Source organism: Pipistrellus kuhlii, unplaced genomic scaffold (genome assembly GCF_014108245.1).
Source record: "Pipistrellus kuhlii isolate mPipKuh1 unplaced genomic scaffold, mPipKuh1.p scaffold_m20_p_13, whole genome shotgun sequence".
NCBI lineage: Eukaryota > Metazoa > Chordata > Mammalia > Chiroptera > Vespertilionidae > Pipistrellus > Pipistrellus kuhlii.
The window spans coordinates 20,117,180-20,133,338 of NW_023425438.1; the positions used below are offsets into that span (position 1 = coordinate 20,117,180).

Consider the following 16,159-nt stretch of genomic DNA (forward strand, 5'->3'; position numbering starts at 1 on the left):
TCTTGAAAGAAAATTTAATTTCTTCAGGGACTAGAATCAAATCCTTTCCAGAAGAGCCTCACTTTGGAGAGTCTCTCTAAAATTCTAGACCTTTCCAGGAAACAAAGTGGCTTATCTGACACATCTACTCCTCTGTCAGCAGCCCGACCCACCCCCACCCCTCTGCCCCCAGGGCTGATCCCCAGGCTAAGCTTCAGAAAGGCTCTGACCAGCAGAGAAAAGATATGTGGTTGTAGGAAAGGAGGGGCCAGCACTGTTCTATCGTCTCCTTCCCCCAGTCTCCACCATGGCTAAGGTGCCACGTTGGGTGCCAGCCCTGTGGAAAGGGTGACAAGGAACATGCCCATTGCTGATGAGTTCAGAGATTCTCAGAGTGAACAGATCTTCCTTGTGTGTGACCAGCTGGCTGGTGCAAATGAGCTCCTGGCATCTCCCTGGAGAGACCTCCCCTGGGCTAAAGCAGCTAAGACCCAAGCTTCTCGGGCCTGTTCAGCTGCCCCTGTTGCACACAGGCTTTAATCCCCAGTCTCACCTTGGCAGGGAATTTACCACTTCTCTGCCCACATCAACACTAGACACACAATCCTCTTGGATACAAGCCTGCCTTCCATGGGTTCTTCTACTTGTCCCTCCCAATTTCAAGGAATGGAAGAAGGGCAGGAGGTACAGAGAGGAAGAAATATAAAATCGCAGCCACAGAAACATGCCTCCTCATTACATTCTCCAAGGACCAGGCTTGGCTGTCCTAACTGTACCTCGCTTCCTTTTGTAAGGGGTCTATTTCTGATAGAAAGTAGAGAAAAGGCAAGTTTGAAGAACCATGAAGAACCACTTAACCCTCAGCTCTGTGGAGTCATCAAAATAAACCATTCCTGTCCAAGAACCACCAGATTAGCCACATCCCCACGTCATACCTACATATTATTTTTTATAACCTTTGTTATCTCACACATTTTCACTTATATCCCCCTCTGCTAGAATAAGCTTGACCTAGTAATCAGGAGGCCCTGGTTTTCATTCTTGCCCTGTCCTGGACACAAGTGTGGACATCAGCAAATTGTCTATCCTTCCAGGATCTCTCTACTCCCTCACCTGCAAAAACTGGGAGGGGGATGGGGATGAAAACATAATGGTTGGAGGCTAGACATATGTGTATATTAGGGCTGGGGTAGGAGTCCCCTGAGGAACTGCTTTTCCTTCTTTCCTTCCTCCCTAAACATGACTTCAGGAAGGGCAGGATGGGCAGGAACAGTGGCAGCTGGGCAGACCCACAGCTGAAGGTTGACCACCGTGTGTTTTTTGCATGCATGAATGGTGTGACCAGGAAACTGGTAGTGTTTTCATCTGAATGTGTGTATTTGACTTGCCCTGTGAATTTAGCTCCTTGAGCACCTGCCCTCATTCATATGGTTTCTCTTTCCCACATGGTTTTTGTGTGTTTTTTTTAATTCAGAATCACAGAACTGATTGGTTACCAGCCAGAGGAGCTGCTTGGCCGCTCAGCGTACGAGTTCTACCATGCACTGGACTCGGAGAACATGACCAAAAGTCACCAGAACCGTAAGTTCCTGGAGTGTCCCATATGGTTCCCTTGGCGTCTGTGGAATTTGGCCTTGAGTGGGGTGTGTGAGGCAGGAGAAGACCTGGTCACCTCCCTTACAGAACCACTGTCTTATGCAGCAGGAAGATGTACTCTCAGGATGGTTAGATTAGAATTTGTTTTTACATGCCCTGGACTGGAATCAAACCCCGGACCCTACAGTCCTTGGGGCCGTTGCTCTATCCACTGAGCCAAACCAGCCAGGGTTAGAATAGTTAGAGAACCAAGGCTGCCACCAGCCTGTATGACAACTTCATGCAAATGAGACAAAGGACCTTTCCTCCAGGGGGACACACTCACACCAAACCATGTGGCTTAGAGAGTAGAAGGTGGACTGAACCTCATTTCCATCTCCACTGAGCGTCCTGGCAGATGGAGTCTATAGTCTGCACAGCCTGTGGAACAACCCTGTAACTCGAGACACGTAGTCATCTTGGGTTATGTGCTCTGGACATAAGTACACGCATTCGGAGAAGAGGAGAGCTAGGCAAATGCAGAAAGGAGATGATAGGGCACTAGAAAAGAATGCTTCAACATAAGTGCAGACAGAGGTCCCAAGAGGATTATAGAAGGATTAAAAACGGGTAAGTCTGCGAAGATTCCCCCTGGCTTTGCAGGTCCTGAGCTTCCCGGATTAGCTGTGGCCCGGTGTGGCAAGGAAGAAGAGGGAAGTCCAGCTATTTGCCCTCTGTTCCTAAGTCCATCCATCTGTCCCAAGGTTAGGATCGCTCAAGTTCAGAGTAGCTACCCCATAAGTAGTATCTGACCATCATCATCATCTCTTACAGAGTGAGGTCTTGTCTTTCTATTTGGGTTTCTCTGCTGCTTCCTATGGCTTTTGGGTTTGATCTGACAGTGAACAGGAGCCTTTATGATATCTCAGAGAAGTTTCTCAGAAAACAAACAAACGACCTAGACTCGGCCTTATTAGTAGACCAGGGATGGGGGAGGCAGGCGGAGGTACCCTTGCATGCCCAGCCCACAGGGTTGGGTGTGATCCAGCCCCAGATTTGAAATGCAGGCTGTGGCTCCAGCTTGCACATTGAGGTTCCTCATGCTTTTCTGCTCTGTGACTGTTCCTGACACTGGGATTCAAAGAACTGGGCCCTGGCTCAGCCCCCATGGGTTCCCCAAAGCCAGGTTTCCTGGACTTCCCCTCCTATAGATGTAAAACTGGGGGTAAGACCAGCTTTTCTCATCAGCCAAGGGTGAAGTCTAAGTGAGGACAAACGTAAGTTTCTGGGAACTCTTGGCAGACATACTTTATCTTCCGGGTGGGAAAATAGAGGGAAGAAACTATTTCCAAGGTAACAAAAATGATGGCTTCTCTCTAGGCCTATGAGAAGGATTTTTTTTTTTTTTTAATCTTCTCTTTCTTAGAAAAGCTTTGATTCATATAAAAAGAGGTGGGATAAAAATTTGCCACATCAGTTTTCTGCTGACTCCAGGGAAAATATGGTGCTTTTTATTGAATCTGGTATGTGCAAGCATTAGGCACACTTAAAGGAAATTCACAGCCCAAATGGAAATCACAGGCCCCCTTCCTCCCCTGGTGGGAGCAAGGAAAGCAGCTCTGAGCTCAGAGGCCTGGACCCAGCCAGCAAGCCCAAATCCAGCACAGGGCAATATGCCTCTGCCAGTCTCTCTCTTTCCTCTCTCTCTCTCTCTCTCTCTCTCTCTCTCTCTCTCTCTCTCTCTCTCTCTCTGTCTCTCTCTCTCTCCCTCCCTCCCTCCCTCCCTCGCTGGGTTTGTGCAAATATAATCGCACCTGCAGACCCACACTGATGCTGTGAAATAGCTGGAGGCCAGGTTTGAGGCTGGTTCCCGTTGACAGACCAGCACCCTGACTGTCTGCACCCACGTGTCTTTGCCTGTAAATGCTCGCTTTAGAAATTGCTGGGGAAGCTCAACCCTCAAACCAGATCCAGATAATTGAAAGCCATCGTTTCCAAATGGATTAGTAATTTATACATTGTTAGTCTCCGAGGGGAGGGGCTGGGGGGTTGGTTTCTCTTTGTTGTGTGAGCACATTATGTGCTCTTAGGAAAACAAGATTAAAGGTCATAAAAAGCCTATCTACCAAGGAGCAGGCCCCGCATGGAGGCTGGCACTAATGAGCAGATGATTAGAAGGCGGGCCTAATTATATTCTGACAGAGCAGGCCCTCGCCTGCAATCGCTAGAAATGCAGTTAAAACCTTTGCTCGCTGCACCATTTCATCAAGAATAAGGGCCCTGAGTTTTGTCTGCATTAAGAGCCGTCTAAACAAGTTAACGCCAGCCACTTGAAATTGTGCAAGAATCACCTCACTGCAACAGGGGAGCCTCCGTGGCGCAGATAAATTGAAGTCACGGGAGGACAGTTATTTCTTTAGCTGAAGAGTAAAGAAATAAGGCAGATTTGGCCCTCAGTACAAACAGTTGTGGTAGCTGACAATGATTACATTACTATCATTTTTATCCCATCCCATTTTGCAGGTGAAGAAACCAAAGCCAAGAGAGATTATTCTTTCCCCCAAGTGCCCAGGCTAGCAAGATCTCCTAGTCCTTCCCATATGCCTCTGTCCAATTCTTTGCCATCTGGGGGTGTCTGAAGAATGAATTCCCAAGGACTAAGAGTAACTGGGCAGTTCAGGAAACCACCAGAAATTCTAACGTTCAGTAGACTTTTATTTAAAGGAAGTTACTGATTCCTTTTTAATGGGAGCGGGTTGAGCATTCTGGACTGGGCAGGAGGACGCACAAAACCTAAGTGAACTTTTAGAACACTCTGGAATCGGAAAGAGGTCATAAGCATGCAGCCTCACTGGGCAGCTGGGAGGAGGAGGAGTGGGAAGGTCTTATCATGGTTTTGAAGAGGCTGAGTGTAGGCAATGGGGACTGGGGATCGGGGGCAGCCCTTACCTCTGCCTTTGCTGTGGGTCACAAACCTTCGGTGGCCCCATGGTGGCAGGCCTCACAGATGATCTGGAACAATCAAGGATATCGTTTGAAAATAGCTATTTATTCCCAGGCTTTTAGTATTGGCAGAAGCATGCTCCAAAGAGCTACTCTGATGGGGCTTTCTCCACCCTGCTTGCAAGTATCCACCCCCAACCTGGAGAGCTTGACAGAGGAGGCTCCCCCGGGGTCCTGTGGGGGGGCTCCCCATCCTTGAACCCTGGGAGAAAGTAGGGCAGAGCCAGTGGGTGAGCAGTCAATGGGCCACGTCCTCGCATGGACAGCCTTGGGCAAGTCACGTAAGCCCTGCTGCCCTCCCCTCCCTATATTGAATGGGGTGCAATGATCTCTAAGCTCCAGTCTTCATGGTCTGGTGCCTGTCACGACCATTTCCTCAGAGACTGCCCTCCCGTGGGGTCTTCAGCCCCACCCCTACCCCCCACCTCCCTGACCTCAAGGCTCCTTTTCTTCTCCCGCAGTGTGCACCAAGGGTCAGGTGGTGAGCGGCCAGTACCGCATGCTGGCGAAGCACGGGGGCTACGTGTGGCTGGAGACGCAGGGGACGGTCATCTACAACCCGCGCAACCTGCAGCCCCAGTGCATCATGTGTGTGAACTACGTCCTGAGGTGAATGTGGGAGGGCCCTTGGGGCACAGGCTGCAAGCTCCCCACACCGAGGATGGCAGGCTCTCTGGTGCGGGTCCTCAGGACCCAGAGCACTGCCACGGAGGATGCGGGAACAGCGGGTCATTTGGGACTTCCCCTCCCCGGTGCTTCTCCCCCCTTTCCCTAGTCTCTCACCAATACCATGCCTCTGACCCACGTAGGGAGACAGACAGAAACAAAGTCATTCCTTGATAAGCATTTTGCGAAGTGGGAAAACGGGAGTGTTTTCCCACATTCCCTCTGTAGCCCCTGGGAAGAGAGCTGGATAAAGTCATTGCTGGAGGGAAATATACAAAAGTCTGCAAACCCAGGTACACCATGCAGTGCCTGCTTGTACAGCAGGATCCAAGGCAGACCCACAGTCTGAGGGCGCTCTCCCTGTTGCTGACGCAGCTCCACATCTCCATGGTGTGGCTCTTCAAAGCATGACGACACAGTGTCCCTTCCCACGCGTTTGGCTGAGAGGCTCAGCCGTCGGGGTGTCCCTGGGTCTGCGGGACGGAAGGATGTCGCTAGGAAACGCGGCAGGTCTGAAGCACCCTCTTGTCCCCGCAGTGAGATTGAGAAGAACGACGTGGTGTTCTCCATGGACCAGACGGAATCCCTGTTCAAGCCGCACCTGATGGCCATGAGCGGCATCTTCGAGAACAGCGACGAGGTGGCCGTGTCCGAGCAGAGCCACCTCCTGTTCACGAAGCTGAAGGAGGAGCCTGAGGAGCTGGCCCAGCTGGCCCCCACTGCGGGAGATGCCATCATCTCTCTGGACTTCGGTGGGTGCCCCTCAACCAAGCTTGGGGATGTCGACCTCTCTTGGGGGTGGGGGAGTTCTTACTGTCACAGGCCTCACTGGCTGCAGCTTTTCCTTAACCAGAGGCACCCTGTTCCTTCCCTGAGTCTTGCTAATTACCTGTTAGTGGTCAGATTGGTCTGTACTGGATGCAACAGAGCAACCCATGCACCTGGCACAGAGTAAGACTGCAAAGTGCCGAGCTGGGGGCGAGGAGGGGGGCACAGGGGAAGTTGCAGAGGACTGCCTGGAGGAGTCGTATCTCCACCACAGGGGGAGGAGCCTGCCATGACAGCAAGAGAGCTGCTTGAAGGTCACTGGCACAATTTCACAGCAAGGGCAGACCTGGGCCCTGAGGGACAAATTGCTTTTTGGGAAGCGGGCTGAACTGAAATAATGTTGGGAGAAATAATTCCAGAAAAGGTTCAGGCCCAGATTTAGCCCCCGTAGGCACTACTTTAAAACGTGTGTCCCGCGGGGACTGAGTTCTGGTTACCACAGAAAGCGTTTTCAAGCCTCCCCATCCCACGCTGGAAACACCTTCACATGTACCCAGGGGCCCTTGCTCCCCATGTGGGTGGTACCCACAGCCTGGCTGTGCTGCTGAAGGGACAGGTGCAGCGCCTGGGCTTGCCCCGTTAGCTGTGCCCTGAGAGGCCAGGTGAGAAGCAACAGAGGATTGTAGAGGACAGTCTGGGACGGGAGGGCTCACAGCCCCCGTTCACTGAGGCTGACTGCCCTCTGTCCTCTCCTAACCTCTCACCTACTGCTCTTCCCTTAGTCTCTGACAAGTAGCTGCTCCAGGAGGGTCTCCCCTTGAAAGGGAGCCTGCACATTGAATCAGAGCCCCGGTGAAGGCCCCTTTGTCCCAGTCAAGCTTCCGAGGACTGAGCAGCCCGCCCAGGCATGACTTCCAGAGGCTGTGGGGCTTTCTCGTGCATCCTTTGGGCTTTTCTCTGCCCTCAGCAGTTCTCCATGGACCGATTGGAATCCCTGTTAACCAAGCCAGATGCTTGTCTCCACAGGGAACCAGAGCTTCGAGGAGTCATCAGCCTATGGTGAGACCATGCTGGCTCCCAACCAGTCGTGGGCTGAGGAGCTGAGGAGCCACATTGCCCAGAGCGAGGCCAGCCTGCCCGCCTTCACCATGCCCCAGGCGGCCACGCCAGGGGACACCAGCCCCAGCGCCACCAGCAGCAGCTGCTCCACGGTGAGCCCCCTAGAGTGAGGCCACGGAGAGGGCAGGCTCCTCCTCTGGCCCCTGCCGAATGGCTGGTCAGTCAGGACAGAAATACTGCCCTCCTCCTACTCAAGTTATCCTGGAGTCCTGTAGAGAGGGCACGCATGCCTGCAGGTACACCAGCCGTTTGCGTGCCGTCAGTATCCAGCCCAACCCCCACCTAAATGACAAGTTCCCAGAAGGAAGGGGCTGAGGGGCAGTGTTTTGAGCCCCCAGCTCTGTCCCTGCTCAGGGCACAGAGCTGTACAGTCTCCAGAGTCCTGGCCTTTATCGCACTGGCACCTCAGGACAGGCTCACTGGATGAGGTGACTGAGGTGCAGAGAGGTTGATGAATGGACCTGATTCACACAGCTCACAGTACTAGTACTGGTTGGGTGGAATGGAGTTGGTCTGTGGGCCTAAGAATGTATTTCTCCTTCTACCTTGGACTTTGGGGAGACCAGTGTCATACTCTTGACATAGTCACTCCCCTCCTGGCCCCCAGCCTGGCAGCCCTGAGGACTATTACACATCTCTGAATGACGATCTGAAGATGGAGATGATTGAGAAGCTTTTTGCCATGGATACAGAGGCAAAGGACCAGTGCAGCACCGAGGTAGGTGGCCACGGAGAAGTTGGGCTGGTGTGCCTGCCAGCAGGCGGCAAAGGCTCAGGCCCGGTCTAGCAGCAGCACTCCTTTGTGACAGAGACCAGTGGAGTTGCTGGACCCTGGTCTCTAACTGGATGAGGGTGCAGGTCCCTCCTCCCACTTCACCCTCTGCTTTACCTGTGCCAAACCAGCTCTTCTACCTGTAACTCTCACCTTGTTTATCTCCTACTCACTGAGGGAGCTCCCTTAGTGCACATGAAGGCCAAAACTACAAAATATATTTAACCCTTTGCACTCTGCTGTCCCCTCTCAGGGGACATCGGAATTCTAGCATATCACTCGAATGTCCCCTCTCAGGGGACATTGCAGTTTATATAGTGATTACGGGGAATTGAGTTAATTCAACGCACGTTTCCGCCATTAGCGTCGAGTAGCTGGTAGCCAATGTCCAGAATGGTTCAGAGTGCAAAGGGTTAAAAAAAACAAACAAAAAAAACCTAGCTGGTTTGGCTCAGTGGATAGAGTGTTGGCCTGCGAGTCGAAAGGTCTCAGGTTCGATTCTGGTCAAAGGTACATGCCTGGGTTGTGGGCTCCATCCCCAGTGGGAGACTTGCAAGAGGCAGCCGATCCATGACTCTCTCCCTCTCTGAAATCCAATAAAAATGTTTCTTTAAAGAAGCCAGACATTTAAAAAGTACATCCAGATGTATGAGACATTTATAAGCAAAGGGAACACTTACTCCCTTCACAAAGTGGGGAGTCTTTGAAATACTAGTTTAGTTTAAATGCATTTAAAAATTATATCGGAGCCCTGGCCAATTTGGCTTAGTGGGTAGAGCGTCAACCTGTGGACCAAAGGGTCCTGGGTTCAATTCCAGTCAAGAGCACGTACCTTCCTGGCCCAGGCTCTCGTTGGAGCTTGTGTAGGTGGACACCAATCAATGTTTCTCTCTTATATTGATGTTACTGTCTTCCCTCTCTCTTCCACTCTCCCTAAAAATCAATGGGAAAAATATTGTTGGGTAAGGATTAACAAAAAACAAACAAAAAAAATACCAGAATCATAAATTTTCATTTGCATGTAACTTTACAGGAAAGCATTTGTTACAGAAAGCCGAGTGCTCTTGCTCTGTGTCTCCTCAGCTGGATTTCAATGAGCTGGACCTGGAGACACTGGCACCCTACATCCCCATGGATGGGGAAGACTTCCAGCTGAGCCCCATCTGCCCCGAGGAGAAGCTGGCGCCCGAGAACCCACAGTTCCTCCCACAGCAGTGCGTCAGCACCATGACGAGCATCTTCCAGCCACTGGCCCCCATGCCCGCGTCCGGCCCCTTCCTCCTGGACAAGTACCAGCAGCAGCTGGAGAGCAAGAAGACGGAGCCCGAGCACCGGCCCATGTCCTCCATCTTCTTCGATGGCGGGAGCAAGGTGTCCCTGCCATCGTGCTGTGGCCAGGCCAGCACCCCTCTCTCTTCTTTGGGGGGCAGATTCAACACACAGTGGCCCCCTGATCCGCCCTTACATTTCAGGCCCCCCAAGTGGCCTGGGGGAGATCAGCACTCGGAGGCTTTGGGGATATCGCCGTCGGGGCCCCCGGTCCCCTCCCCGCATCTCTCCATGTTCAAGAAGAGGTGAGTGGCAGTGATCCTTGGCTGCTTCAGCAAAGGCTGTGCTGGAAAGGGGAAGTGGGCGGGGGGGGCAGACGGGTACTCATTGCAGGGGGAGGGGTGTGATCTGGGGCCCAGAGACTCCCTGTCCCACCACCAACTCCTGCTCCACAGTGCTGGTCATCCAGTGAGCTCTGATCCAGAAACTTAGGCTGAGGGGCATCACCCCGAGGTCTGTGAGGCCTCGAGTGCAATGTGTTTATCAGAGCAGAGGGGACCGAACTAGCTGGTCCACCCTGCACACCCCCGTCTCGTTCCCCAGAGCACCCTAAAGCACCTTTCTTACCTAGGGTTCATTACAAAAAGGGACCTGGGCAGTGGTTCTCTGCTTCCTCCTGGAACCCTGGTTAAGAAAAGTAAAAGGATGCCCATGTCTTTTAGAAGGCAATCCAGCATTGCCTTCCCTGTTCTCCTCCTCCTCCTGACTCCTTCAAATCTCCCCGACAAGCTCCATTCCCACCAGCTGGCAGCTCCCAGGGCTGAAGCACAATGGTTAGCATGTGACCCTCCGCTCCCAGGGCACGTTAGTTATGCTACCCGGGGCACGTGCCCTTGAGAGAGCAGCCTCACTCGTCTGAGGGGGACAGTTTAGGCAGAAGAAACCCTCCTAGAGACTGATGTTGCCCCGCTGGGCCACTGCAACTGAGTTCAGGCCTGGAGGCTGCCTGGGTACTGCTGGGCAGTTGGCATATGTGACTTGAACCTTTAGCATCTCAGCAGGTGGGGAGATGGGGGAAGGGCAGCAGAGTGAGCTCGTGCCCCGAGGCCCTCACCCTCCCTCTGAGCCTCTGCCCTTTGGGTCAAACATATTAGGGCTGGAAGGGCCCTCTGAAGGCCCTGAATGGCATGGGCTCCAGCCCCCCTCACGGCCCACTCTCTCGGGCTTGGCAGGTCTGCAAAGGGCTTCAGGCCTCAGGGCCCCGATGCGATGAGCCCGGCCATGGTAGCCCTCTCCAACAAGCTGAAGCTGAAGCGACAGCTGGAGTATGAGGAGCAAGCCTTCCAGGACATGAGTGGGGTGAGCCATCTCCTGTCTGGCGCTGCCTTGGGTTTCCTCCACGGCCCTCGGGGCAGGCTGGGCAGGGAATCGGGGCTGAGAGCCGAGATCCAGGCTGGCAGGCAACTCTCACACTCTGAGGCTCAGCGGCCAGCCAGGGGCAGCAGGGCGGGGTGGGGAGGTGGCCACTCGGAGCCCACCCTCCCCAACGCGGTCTGAGGACGGGTTCTCTGGCCCTCTCTCCTCTACATCTGCCCCTCTCACTCCCAGGGGGACCCTCCAGGAGGCAGCCCTTCACATCTGATGTGGAAAAGGATGAAGAGTCTCAGGGGCTGTGGCAACTGCCCTCCCATACCTGACAAGCGGCTGCGCGCCCATGTCCCCAGTGGTGAGCAGCAGGCAGGGGTGTCTGCAGGTGGAAGGGTTGGGGGCTCATCTCTGTTCTTCCACTCACCATCCCTCCTTCCCCTTTCCACTGTTCTGGCTCAAACTACACTGTCAGAAGCCTGGGCTTCCAGGCCTGGGGGCTCGCTGTCTCTCCCCTCCGCAAGCTAGCACGGTCCTCACCCTCCAACACTGATCTTTCAGATGAGTTCACCCAAAACCCCATGAGGGGCCCGAGCCAGCCTCTGAGACACCTGCCGCCGCCACAGCCACCGTCTGCTGTGAGCCCCGAGGAGAGCGCCAAGAGCAGGTGCTGCGCCTTTCAGTACCAGGACTATGGCCTGCCTCCGGCTCACAAGGCGCCAGGTGGGTACGCCAGGGCCTGCAGCCTCCATGCCAGCGTCTGCTGTGTGTGGGAGGGGCGAGGGCCAGGGGGTGGACATCCCAAGGAGGCAGGTCTCAGCTCAGCTTGACTTCCTGCCCTGAAAGCCCCCTACCCCTCCTGTAAGGGGGACGGGCCCTCCTTCCCAGCAGTTGCAGCAGCGGCTGGAAAGCCATCTGCCTCCAAGGTTTTGGAAGGAACCTTAGGACAATCAGGTGACATCCAGGGCCCTTTGATCCAAAAGGCCCTCAAGCCCGTGTCTTTGATGCTGCGGAATTGCCTCCTGTCCCACTGGCCTCCAGGGCATCCCTCTGCGTGCAGGAGGGAGTCAGGCTGAGGACATGTACGGAAAACATGCCGCCGGGGGCTCTGGGAAAGGTCACCCCGCTGGACTTCCTGGAGGGTTAGTCTCTGTCCTGGGCCTCCTTAGTCAGGTACCGTCTTGGGAAACATAGATGCTGTCACAAAAGGTTGCAGAAACATAGTGGAGGACGAGGTGGAACATACCGGACCCCTGCCCTCGAAGAGGGCAGTTTCCTCAGCTCTATAGCTTGGGGTAAAGTGGGTATTTGGTGCTTCAGCCTCCAGCACCACCAGACAGCCCTGGGCTGTCTCCCCCAGCCACACCTTTCCGTGGGAGGTTTGCGTTCAGTAAATAACTGCATTGGCATGCCTGCTGTGAGCCCACAAGTTTCCCTGAGCCTTAGAAATCAGGGGGAAACTATTCCTGACAGTTCACACAAGAAGGGGGCTTCAGAGGTTTGAGTCCCCACCCCCCCACCCCCGTCCCCAGAGAGGTCCAGGGGACCGAGGGAAGGGGTCCATGAAGGGCTTTCAGGCTGTCCTCCGGTCCCTGGGCCTCCTTCTGGGGAAGTGGGGTTCGAGCGCTGAGCGATTCCACTTTGCTCCTCCTTACAATGTGTGCGCACACGTGTATATTTCCGTGTTTTTGAGTCCATGTGTATGCAGGCAGCAGCCCATTCAGAATTCCCTTTCTACTCAGTCTTTCCTCCCTGTTGCCAGTGCACGGTGACACAGGCTCCTAAAGCCTTCATGGGGGCTCCCTGAACACAACACGTTCCCCTCAAACTTTCTCTAGCTGCTGTCTGCACAACACACTTTCTCCCGTGGGGCTCAGCACCCCGCGTAGCAATATGGGTCCACCCCGAAGAGGCAGTAGGCCACTCGGATAAGATTGCATTGAAGAAACAGTGAAGTTAGGGCTGCCCTATCTGTAACCCTGACTCACAAAACCCGGTAAACGCCTCTTGTTCTCTGCAGCGCCCTTCTCATCCCTGCCTGCCTCTTAGGGAACAGAGCCTTTTCTGGATGTCTGGTTTGATTTTTTTAAAATACGGTACCAACCCTTCTTTCAGGTGTGGCAAGCCGGCTGCTCGGGCCCTCGTTTGAGCCCTACCTGCTGCCCGAATTGACCAGATATGACTGTGAGGTGAACGTTCCTGTGCCAGGAAGCTCCACACTCCTGCAAGGAGGGGACCTTCTCAGAGCCCTGGACCAGGGCACCTGAGCCAGGGCCTCCCGCCAGGGCAGGCGTCCCTGCCTGGCCATCCGCCAGCTTCACTCTCAGTATCTATTTTGCAACTAGGTATCTCTAACACCAACACACTTTCTACAAGGTGTACCTACCTGGCAGACTCGCCCAGGTTACCCAGTAATGGCCTTTTCCTGAAGATGCTCACTTTAGCATCCATATTTTTAAAGCACACGGCTGTTTCGCCTGCTGTGTTTTTACTCTGTCAATGAAAATGTTCTTAAGTTTTATAAGATTTCTCCCCCAACTTCAACTGCTTCTAATTTATATTATCCAGAGGCCTCTCTCTCTCTCTCTCTCTCTCTCTCTCTCTCTCTCTCTCGTGCACACACAATATTCACACTAACAAGTTGGGTGTCTGTAGGAAAAGTTTTGGCTTTGTTGAACTAAAAGATATTTTGTGGTTGCCAAAGAGAAAATAATATTTGCTTTCCAAGCTTGATTTGTGGCCTTGCTCTCTCTCTCTCTCTCTTTCATGGCCCATCTCTTTTAAAACTAATCACTATATTGGTCATTTCAGCCTTTTGTTAAAAGCCCAACTCTCTGCTCTAATTTTGATGACTTTGGGTGAAAAATAAGAAATGTGAAGGGTGAACTCCAGTGTTTGTGCTGATCTGTGAGAGTTGCCCAGGGAGGCTTTTCCTAAACTCATTGGTGTTTTCTTCTCTCCCCACCACCCACCTTCAGTGGATCTTTTTTTTAATTATTATTCAAAACCATAACTGAGTTGTTTTTTAAATTTATATCTGGGTTAAGTGTTTATCATATATATGGGTACTTTGTAATATCTAAAAAACTTAGAAACGGAAGTGGAATCCTGCTCACAAAATCACTTTAGATCTTTGTTAAGCCCTTTCCTGCCGACACCGCAGCGCTGTACAGCACCCGGGGCCGTGCCAACACCGCTCAAGGTTGCTCTGTGGGCTTCTGCTGTTGGGCTCTGCCGTAGCGTGACAAACAATCCAAGGAGTGGAATCATTAAGTGGGAGCATTGCCAGCTTTTCCTCGTGTGTGCTCTGTGTACTATGTATGTATGTATATATTATTATTACTGCCAAGAGGGTCTGATGGCACATCAGGGGTTAAGGGTGTGGGGCTGGGCAAATCCAAGGGAGAGGAAGTGCTTTAGCTTTTCTTAAGGTCTTGTTGCTGGCCCTTCAAGTGCACTGAGCTATGTGACTCTAACGGGCTTTCACGTGGCACACGGGGGTATTTCTAACCCTACCCTGAGATGGTTTCGATGGGAATCCACGAATGAAAGGAAGGCTTCAGAAACGGGGTAGCGACCCAGGCCATGTCTTCCCAGCTGACCACCTCGGAGCACATGGAGCTGGGCTGAGAGAGGGGCTGCCGGTGCTGACCAGCCTGGCCCAGTGCCCTTCCTCAGATCACCCTACAAGGCCGAGGTGCGGGGCCCCGCTGGCGAGCAGCAGGCACACCCAGGGACAGCCCAGCCCCAGGCCCTCCCGAGTGTGTGTGTGTCACTTGAAGTGACATGTATAGGTAGGAAGCACTGGAAATAGTGTTCTCAGAGCACTTTAACTCACTGTGTAAAGAGGGACTACACCTTTGGTTTCCAAACACCAATCGCATAGAACTCATCTGTCCTGGGCACCAAGAAGATGTTTCTAGAAACACACACCCAAAGCACAACAGGCCAAGCATTGGGCCAGCCTGGATGGACTCATTGTCAAAACACATTTAAATTTCACAAGAAATCGGAAGTTATATGAGAAATGGTTATCTGCTCAGTGTGTTGGCCAAATGTACGTAAGCACCGCAGCTTTGCCCCACGTGGCATGGCGACGGAGCCCCGAGGAGGGCCACGGCCAGAGAAACTGGGGTTGGATTCCCGTGTGCACGGCCTCGGCCGTGAGGGTAGCTCACCCTTGCAGTTTTACTAAAACACTCTGAGAAATATTCCGAGCTTCAATATTAACTTTACCTGTCAATGTAACGATTTCATGTACATTATTATTTTGTTGAATTCCTACTGACATTATTACTGTATGGGAGCTTAACTTTATAAGGAAATGTATTTTGACACTGATATCTTATTAAAGTATTCTGATCCTACCCCGGCTGGTGGCTCGCGTTTCCTGTGGATTTGTGGTGGGTCACCCTGACAGGGAGCGGAGTATTAAATAGTTTCCCAAAAATGGACATTGGCACTGACCTTCGGGAGGCAAATGAGGCCAGCCAATAGGAGAATGGGTGAAGGGAGGGAGACTAATATTAATGCTTGGCAACTGCCGAGACTGAAGGCCATGTTACCGCATCCATGTTTCTGTCTGCCACTGGCCCTTTTCGTAGCCAATGGGGAAAAGGCAGGTTCCTGCTTTCAGGAAACTACATGAAGCACTTGGAGAGCCTGGCCAGACTGCGTGTGGACACTCTGGGCTCTTACAGTCAGAAAGTACCTCAGACTGGTAGAATGTGACTAGAAAGGGCAAGAAAAAAAAAAAAGAAAAAAAAAAAACTCAGCCAGAGACAGAGCACATGAAAGCTCCAAATTGGACATGCACTTGATGATGGGTTCCCCAGTTCAAATTTTCCTTTTCCAAATCATGAATGGCTGAGGAACAGCCATCTCCATGGTATGATTGGGGGACTAAGGGGAGACTCGGCAGCTGCCTCTGCTTACAATCACGCATTGCTTTGCATAGCAGACCAGTCCACATAGTGTGGTCTCCCGCTTACCTTATTAGCTCTGTTGATCCTCAAACTGGGAAATCCTGTGAGCACCCACTTCACAGATGAAACCGTCGAGTTGAGTGGTTTCCACAAGTCACACCCTATTAATGGGAGAAATGAAATGTAAGCCCATTTCTCTCCTCTCACACTCAGAAGAAACACCACTTCCCTTATCCCTTTCGTCACCTCCCCTCCATTTCCCTGCTTCCCTTCACAGGAAATTTCCTGAAAGAGTTGGGTATGACTATAGTTTCTAACCCCAACCCCAGCCAGCTCATTTCTCAATCCACTCCCATCAAGCCACTGTCCTTAGCTATCCACGGAAACCTCTGCGGTCAAAGTTGATGGTCATCTCCCTGTGGCCCAACCCCAGAGCCAATTTCTCTCCTTATCTGGCTCCGGCATGACTTCTACCAGCACATACATGGTCCAGAGCTCATTCTTAAGACTCTATTCTTTGCCTAAGCTCTTATCTCAGAGGTATATTTCACAATTGATTTCAGAGAGGAAGGAGAGGGAGAGAAAAATATCAATGACGAAAGAATCGTTGATCATGATTGGGGATCAAGCCCACAACCCAGGCATAAGCTCTGACTGGGAATCAAACAATGATCTCTTGGTTCATAGGCCAACATTCAATCATGGACCCACCTTGGCC

General features: G+C 52.4%; 1 protein-coding gene across 7 annotated transcripts in view; it reads left to right on the plus strand.

The window, feature by feature from the left end:
• EPAS1 (endothelial PAS domain protein 1) overlaps window positions 1–14,883 on the plus strand; it is a 77,358-nt gene extending 62,475 nt beyond the window's left edge. For 3 of the 7 annotated variants that reach the window (XM_036435214.2, XM_036435213.1, XM_036435215.1), the window contains exons 7-16: window positions 1,454–1,560; window positions 5,019–5,166; window positions 5,761–5,975; window positions 7,018–7,202; window positions 7,718–7,828; window positions 8,966–9,456; window positions 10,384–10,510; window positions 10,760–10,877; window positions 11,078–11,239; window positions 12,632–14,883. In XM_036435214.2, the coding sequence (XP_036291107.1) occupies window positions 1,454–1,560; window positions 5,019–5,166; window positions 5,761–5,975; window positions 7,018–7,202; window positions 7,718–7,828; window positions 8,966–9,456; window positions 10,384–10,510; window positions 10,760–10,877; window positions 11,078–11,239; window positions 12,632–12,783 (1,816 nt within the window). In that variant the 3' untranslated portion in view covers window positions 12,784–14,883. Of the gene's footprint in view, window positions 1–1,453; window positions 1,561–5,018; window positions 5,167–5,760; window positions 5,976–7,017; window positions 7,203–7,717; window positions 7,829–8,965; window positions 9,457–10,383; window positions 10,511–10,759; window positions 10,878–11,077; window positions 11,243–12,631 lie in introns of those variants that run through there. The other 4 variants (XM_036435216.1, XM_045580707.1, XR_004987423.2 and 1 more) reach the window with 4 other exon arrangements.
• Window positions 14,884–16,159: the final 1,276 nt, after the last annotated feature.